Source organism: Carassius auratus, chromosome 2 (assembly GCF_003368295.1).
Source record: "Carassius auratus strain Wakin chromosome 2, ASM336829v1, whole genome shotgun sequence".
NCBI lineage: Eukaryota > Metazoa > Chordata > Actinopteri > Cypriniformes > Cyprinidae > Carassius > Carassius auratus.
This window is the reverse complement of record NC_039244.1, coordinates 3,893,974-3,901,801: the sequence shown is the minus strand read 5'-3', so window position 1 is coordinate 3,901,801 and position 7,828 is coordinate 3,893,974. Positions and strand designations below refer to the sequence as shown.

The 7,828-nt window shown below is 36.0% G+C and overlaps 1 protein-coding gene across 2 annotated transcripts; it reads right to left on the bottom strand.

The window, feature by feature from the left end:
* Positions 1-1,253: 1,253 nt before the first annotated feature.
* On the bottom strand, positions 1,254-4,811 carry LOC113112897 (CMRF35-like molecule 1). 2 transcript variants are annotated; one of them, XM_026278817.1, is made up of 8 exons: positions 4,725-4,811; positions 3,816-4,133; positions 3,401-3,721; positions 3,221-3,248; positions 2,890-3,059; positions 2,633-2,673; positions 2,046-2,126; positions 1,254-1,909 (listed from the first exon to the last, which is right to left on the bottom strand). In XM_026278817.1, the coding sequence occupies exons 1-8, from the start codon at positions 4,768-4,770 to the stop codon at positions 1,853-1,855; spliced, it is 1,062 nt and encodes a 353-aa protein (XP_026134602.1). In that variant the 5' UTR covers positions 4,771-4,811; the 3' UTR covers positions 1,254-1,852. The 2 variants fall into 2 exon arrangements, with proteins under 2 accessions (XP_026134602.1, XP_026134609.1); XM_026278824.1 differs by having other exon boundaries at positions 3,407-3,721.
* Between the last annotated feature and the right edge of the window lie 3,017 nt (positions 4,812-7,828).

Here is a 7,828-nt window from a genome sequence, read left to right as displayed (position 1 = left end):
CAACCTATTTTATCCAAATAAATGATGCCTTTATTTGAGATTTGTTAGTGTTTTTCAAAGGAAAAGAGTGGAAGTGTGATTGTCATCAAGTTTCAAAAGCTGCTTTCGATTCACTATAAACATTCAGCGTTATTTTAGAATCACTGATATATTACTAGTTTTAACAATTGAGTTAATAATAATATTTTGGTTTTTATTTTAGTTCAAGTTTTAGTCATTTTGTTGATTTTGTCAAGTTTTTGATTATTTGTTTCTACTTAATATTAGTTCTTAGTTATTACTCTGTATAGTTCCCTTTCGAGGAAACATTGAACTGCATCCTCTTGCGGTCGCTATGGGGGAAGTCTTCATTCAGCATGACCAGTGTCTGAAGCATACATCTTAACACATAAATAATATAAGCTATAACGCCATTACCAGTGTGTGACCACAGTATTAAATGGTGCCGGGAGAACTGTTTTGTTTGAATAGTGCATTCTAGTAAGACGTCTAGGAAGTGAGAAGTAAGAAGAAGATCCTTGTCCTCGTTATTTGACACCTGATGAAACACATAATCTTTGCGTCTTTTGTTTGGACAAAGAACACACACACAATGTCCTTGAGGGGACAATCTGCACGCATTGCGAGTGTTTTCCAATGAAAAGGCTCTGCTCTTGTTTGTCTCTTTTTTAAGGAAAGAGGGACAGCCATCAGCTCCCCACGGTTCAGGACCCATAATTCCCATGACCTGGTAGAGCTGGCATTTAGTCCTCACCATAGTGCTTGGCACGCACTCCCCTCAGCATCGCGGCGTGAGAATACTTTTCCTAATAGCGACCCCTAGAGGACGCAGTCCGATGTTCCCTTGAAAGGGAATGTCTCAGGTTACTTAACCATGGTTCCCTGAGAAGGGAACGACACACTGTGTCCTCTCGATGTCTTGCCATGATTCAGACGAAAGCTTCATGTGAAGAATTGAAACAAAGATTATTGTTGTGTTTAGAAACATGCTTCAGACACCAGTCACACTGAAGATGTCCCCAATAGTGACCGCTAGAGAGCACAGTGTCTCGTTCACTTCTCAGGGAAACATGGATAAATACGTAACGTTTTCATTCATTGTTATTTCAGTTTTAATTTGAGTTACTTTAGTACATTTAGTACATTAATTTTAGTTAACTAATAACCCTAAAATGTCATATCATTAACTATCTCTTTATATGTATATATAGGGATAGATAAATGGCATACAATTACACTGAATGAGAGCCATATAGATTTTTTTTAATGTAATAACATTTATAATACATTCACTGGAAAAGCCATTAAATATTTTCTAAACTACAAATGACAGTTTTACAACTAAATCTTACACAATCAACAATAATAATGCTAAGGTATTAAGTAGCTCAAAACACAAAACAGAACAGTTATTTATGCAAAAACAAATACTAAGTAATTAGATTTAAAATGAGCATATTTTTTCAGGTTTCTCTGAAGTGGTCTAACTAATCATTGACCTAAAAGCTGACCTGAACTCATTGTGTCATTCTGTCATGTGGCAAAGATGTTTCAGTTTTGCTTCTCACATTGACTAAGAATAAAAGTAGAACAGCAGAAGAACTTTTACCACTTAACAAAAAATAGGTGACACTTTTAAAGATGTGGCAAAAATCTTAATAGCAAAATAATAATCTGGTGAACCATGACCCACATGCAACACTTAAACTCTAAAATGTGTTCTGAAGGTTCCTCTTTTTCTGTCTCGTGGCGTCCTTTGCAGCTTTAAAAGAAACTGCATGATGTAAAACAGGCGAAGATGCCATTACTGCAGATTGTAATATTCAGAATTTCAATGGCCAGAGATAATGTGTTATTGGTGAAGGTTTAGAGTGCTGTAGATCACTTCAAATTGTTCAGGAGAGTGGCTCTGAAAAAAGAAAGAATGAGATGAATTTCATGAGACCACCACTCGAGTATAAATGGATTGCATCATAGTCTTGCATTAAGAAATATGTTTTTTTTTTTTTGTGCATTAGTAGTATCAGCAATGTATGCTTACTTACAATTGAAACCTGGTTTGGTTCATGTTTTTTTGCTTTCTTGAAGACCACAGTGTCATACGTGACAGCCTTTTGACCTTCTGCCTGCGAAAGCGAGAAAACACAACTTCAATAACATATTATTTAGATGGAATGAGTGTTAAGTAACAGTGCACAGGCCAGTTAACACCAAGAACGATAGCTATATTAACGTTCACACTCCAATGCACAATAACGGTCTGTTTATTGTAAGTGTGTGCCTGCAGTTAAGGATTGCCAGGTTTGTGGGGGAAAATCCCCCAATTGATAATCAAAAGTAGCCCAATCAAGTTTTCTATTTTCCTATGTTTTCCCTTCTGTTGGGGTCCCTTTCATTGAATTCACGTTTGAGATGGCTTTAACCTGCAGACTAAAAAACAACCAGTGCCAACAGCTTAAAATTACCACAATTCCACACTAAAACCACAGACTTGGCAAAACTTGGCTGTCGATGTGTTTTTATCCTTTTAGTCAATGCTTGGTTGTCTTTATAGTTGTGGTGTGAACTTCTTTCGTCTTGGTGAGAACGGGTCTTTATTCAGACATGGCCATTTTAAGGCCTAGACACATACCACTGAACAGATGTCTGGTCCTCGTTTGGTCAAAGCCCCATCTTAAAACAGGAAGAAATGTATTATAAAACCACAAGAAACCTAAAAAGTTCCCCTTTTCAAAATAAAATACAAATCAGAGGGGAAAAAAAGTGATATTCATGGGATTTTTCACCAATGTAATGTGACATTGGTGCGATAAATCTTTTGAAATTGTATTTTGAGGCTTTTAGCAGCAAAATGGTGCATTAATTAAATATATGCGTGTAAGAACTGACTGTGTTTTTGTACAAGCCTCCAGATTACTAAAACCAGCATCAGTAATAGAAGTAGCGGCACAGCAGTATAGAGGAGGAGAAAAATCCAGTCCATCTGGTCAGACGGGTCATTAGGGGAGCACTTGCTGTCCTCTGAATCTTTGCTTGCTGTTTGGTTTTTGCATGTAGAGCTGTTATAAAAAATTAAATATATGAATGGGTTAAAAATGTGAATATTATAGTAATTAAGTTGCTTTTTAATCAGGTTAATATTTTTACCTTTAACTAAATATGAGATTATGTTTACTGATATCCCTGGCAATCTGACTTGATAAATTTAGGATTTACTTACGGAAATTGACCAGCATCATCACTTTCAGCTGAGATCAGAAGACAAAAAAAGCAAAAATAAATAAATAAAATATTTAAATTAATATTATAAATATAAAGAACACATTTCAAATATAAATAAAGGCATTAAGTCTAATGTAAATGAAAAGAAAAAAATCTTTCAAAGTATAACTGGACTTACACATACTTTTACTTTCATTGTCTCTCTGAACAAGGAGTTGAACAGGAGCCTGCAGATCTCCAGCAGAGCAGTAGTACCAGCCAGAATCAGTGAGTCTCAGTCCAGTCATCAGCACAGTGAAGGATTTTCTCCCATCATCACTGATCTGGACTGATGAATTCTGGGATGTGTTAGTCCTCCCCACTGTGTAACAGCTCTGATCTTTATATCTGCACCACTGTTTGACTTCATTCTTGTATCCAGAACTGTAGAAACACTGAACACTGATATCACCACCTTCATGTCCAGATACACTGCTGTTCACCACAAACACATCAGGAGCTGAACGCAGACAGCAAAAATATTCTATATTAAACAAAATAATGTGGTAGAAATTTGACAAATAATGTTAATGCACCACAAACAATGTATTTACCTTTTTTAACAGTTACATACAAATATTTTCTGTCATCTGGTTCTGCATGATTTCCGATAATAGCACACCAATAATATCCAGAGTCTGAGGATTTCAGATTGTGGAGTTTCACAGTAAAAATACTGTCTGCTGGATAATCAGTAATTGTCCATTTCCCTATAGCATTTGTACTTGCTGTAATTTTGCAATAATTCCAAAAATAACCTTCACACCAGTATTTTGTGTTTTGTTTATACTGATTGTCATACAGACAGGGGATTGTAATGCTTCCTCCTTCTCTTACAGTTACACGATCCAATGTCTTCATGCTCAAAGTTCCTGCAACACACACACACACACACACACACACACACACACACACACACACACTTATCACCACCAAAATTCTTTTGGGTTCCAAATAAAAAATAACATTTTGTAAATATATATTAAAAAAGTTATGATATAATTGATAATATTTATAATAGTTATACATGTGATAATATTTGTTGTATATTAATATAAAAAGATTCTGATCTTCAGTAAGACAGACTGAAACACTAACAAATAAACACATAAATTAATAAAGGTTTATGTATCAAGTATTCTCTGAATTATTAAATGTTTTTTGAAATTTTTCCCATATGTCCAAAAAACAGTGTTGCAATTTTGTGGTTACTGAAAAATTTGTAAAAGCTGTTGAAAGGTCCTTGTGCTATGTGAAACTGAATTTTCTCTGTATTGACGTCTTACGCAGCTGTATATAAACTTAACCACACTCTAAACAGTTCTATTTATGGACCCTGTTGTGTTCTTAGGATGTAAAACTAACAAAATATACAAAGTTACAACAGCGGAAAAACAGGGTAGTTTATAAAAACAACTGTAAAACCATTTTTTTCAGGGTAGAATGTATTTTCTGTGTCTTACCTGCGGTGTAAAGTAAAACACCAAAGAGAATCAGAGGACGAGCCATGTGACGGTCTGAATGAGTACAAGACAGAACCTGAAATGAACATTTCACTTCCTGCCAGATAAAAAAAGGCAGTTCCTGTTACTGTATTTACTGAAGTAAAAAAACTGAAGTTAGCAGAGACCTAACAGACAAATTCTGTGCACACAGTCTGCTAGATCATATCCTTATTGCAGTAATGGTCTGACACAAGAGCATTTGTGTAAATGTGCACAAGAATATACCAGATATCAAACATGTTCAAAACAATGGCATGACCCGTCATTCATAATAAAAAAGGGACATCAAATATATATATAGGTGCATGTCAATAAATTAGAATGTTGTGGAGAAGTTCATTTCAGTAATTCAACTCAAGTTGTGAAACTCTTGTATTAAATTAATTCAATGCACACAGACTGAAGTAGTTTAAGTCTTTAGTTCTTTTAATCGTGATGGGTTTGACTCACATGTAACAAAAACACAGTCAATCTCAACAAATTAGAATACTCCATTAGACCGATAATAATAATAAAAAAAAAAAATACCACTTAGTAAATTGTTGGTCTTCTGGAAAGTACAATATGTTCATTCACTGTACATGTACTCAATCCTTTGTAGGGGCTTCTTTTGCTTTAATTACTGCCTCAGTTCAGCGTGGCATGGAGGTGGTCAGTTTGTGGCACTGCTGAGGTGGTCTGGAAGCCCAGGTTTCTTTGACAGTGGCCTTCAGCTCATCTGCATTGTTTGGTCTCTTGTTCTCATCTTCCTCTTGACAATAGCTCATAGATTCTCTCTGGGGTTCAGGTCTGGTGAGTTTGCTGGCCAGTCAACACAGCAACACCATAGTCATTTAACCAACTTATGGAGCTTTTGGCAGTGTGGGTAGGTGCCAAAACCTGCTGGAAAATGAAATCAGCATCTTCAAAATGCTGGACAGCAGAAGGAAGCATGAAGTGCTACAAAATTTCCTGGTTAACAGATGCAATGAATTTAAAAAAAAACACACACACATTGGACCAACACCAGCAGATGACATTGCACCCCAAATCATCACAGACTGTGAAAACTTAACACTGGTCTTCAAGCAACTTGGGCTATGAGCTTCTCCACCCGTCCTCCAGACTCTAGGACCTTGGTTTCCAAAGGAAATACAAAACTTGCTCTCATCTGAAAAGAGGACTTTTGAGCAATGGGCAACAGTCCACTTCTTCCTCTCCTTCGCCCTGGTAAAGACGCCCTTGACATTGTCTGTGGTTCAGCAAATTCCTTGACACGTCTTGATGCCTTGACCCCAGCCTCAGTCCATTCCTTGTGAAGTTCACTCAAATTCTTGAATTGATTTTGCTTGACAGTCCTCATGAGGCTGCGGTTCTCTCAGTTGGTTGTGTATCTTTTTCTTCCACACTTTTTCCATCCACTCAACTTTCTGTTAACATGCTTGGATACAGCACTCTGTGAACAGCCAGCTTCTTTGGCAATGGATGTTTGTGGTTTACCCTCCTTGTGAAGGATGTCAATGATTGTCTTCTGGACAAATGTCAGATCAGCAGTCTTCCCCATGATTGTGTAGCCTAGTGAACCGAACTGAGAGACCATTTTGAAGGCTCAGGAAACCTTTGCAGGTGTTTTGAGCTGATTAGCTGATTGGCATGTCACCATATTCTAATTTCTTGAGTGGATTGGTGGGTTTTTGTTAAATATGTGCCAACAGCATCACAATTAAAAGAACCAAAGACTTAAACTACTTCAGTCTGTGTGCATTGAATTTATTTAATACATGAGTTTCAAAAATTGAGTTGAATAAATGAAGTAAGTGAACTTTTCCAAGACATTATAATTTACTGAGATGCACCTGTATCTACTGTAGGTTTGTTTGATGTGAATATGAACTGGACAGAACAGAACATATACAGAAGTTTAGAGATACATATTAAAATAATTCACTGAGTCCAAATATGATGACGTGTGTTAGTATTAACTGGCCATGTACAGTGTATCTGATCATGTACATGGTTTTGCAAAAGTCTAATGACAAAAATGGTTGTTTTCTCTATTTTTCTATGGCAGTAGTTTTTTCTCTAGGAGTATTTTCAAACACCTAGATCAGGACTACTCAGTTAATTAGGCTAATGTTTGTATTAATGGAGTGCTGCATGGCTCAGTATCAAGACCTCTGTTTTTTACATACTTAATTTGCCTTTTAGAGAAATCAGTCAGGTTTAAAAAAGAATTAATATTCATTAATATTCAATATTCATCAATTAAACTGCAGTGAAACTGATTTGGAATTGAATTGGAAACTGAATCAATATTGAATTGACTTAAACTGAATAATGACACTTGTCCTTTTTAGAGCTGCTTATAGCAGAAATGAATTTTAATAAAAAGAGCTGCTTATACTGTAGCTGAAATTAATTTAATATTTGACAAATTTGCAGCACTGAACCAAATTATGCTGAAATACTGTTTCTTTTAACTAGTCAGGTTCATAAAGGGTGCATGTATTTGTTCTGGCATTAAACACACTTAAAGGATAGCTTTTCATACTGAAGGACACTGAAATTTGGGACCCATCAAAATAAGTGTTTCTATGCTTAAGAAAAGCCAAAATACATATAACACAAGAGATTGGGTCTTTGAACTCTCAAAGGAGAATGGAAAGAAATAAAAATTCAAAAGAACAAAGGGAAGCATTTTCTCCCACTTTGCCTTTTCATGCTTTTGTTCTTCAGAAACACACAATCCAACTCTCTTAATAATGCTACTCTCATGCTTTCATCAGGACAAGCAGACAAAATCTTTTCACACCCTCCTCCTGAATCTGAGGATTTTTATAGTTTCTAATTAACCTGAAACACCTGCCTCCACTAAGTAGCTCAACCCACATCATTTGCCCATTACAGGACTGTAACATCCAAAAAAATCACCAAAAGAGGGAGACAGAGACTCTGCAGAACCTGAATTCTGCTGAAATCTACCAGATGTGGGGATATAGGCTCATAAGACTTTTGAGTGTGACCCATAATGACTAATCTTGCGAATACAATGTATAATATTCACTAAACATGGTAGACATGCA

Excerpts from the sequence above, each read along its gene's own strand:
- LOC113112897 (XM_026278817.1), bottom strand. The coding sequence starts at position 4,770 with ATGGCTCGTCCTCTGATTCTCTTTGGTGTTTTACTTTACACCGCAG. Across the intron at positions 3,249-3,400 it reads CAATGAAAGTAAAAGTATGT|CTGAAAGTGATGATGCTGGT; the intron begins GTAAGTCCAGTT and ends TTCTGATCTCAG. Across the intron at positions 2,674-2,889 it reads GAGGCTTGTACAAAAACACA|ATGGGGCTTTGACCAAACGA; the intron begins GTCAGTTCTTAC and ends TCCTGTTTTAAG.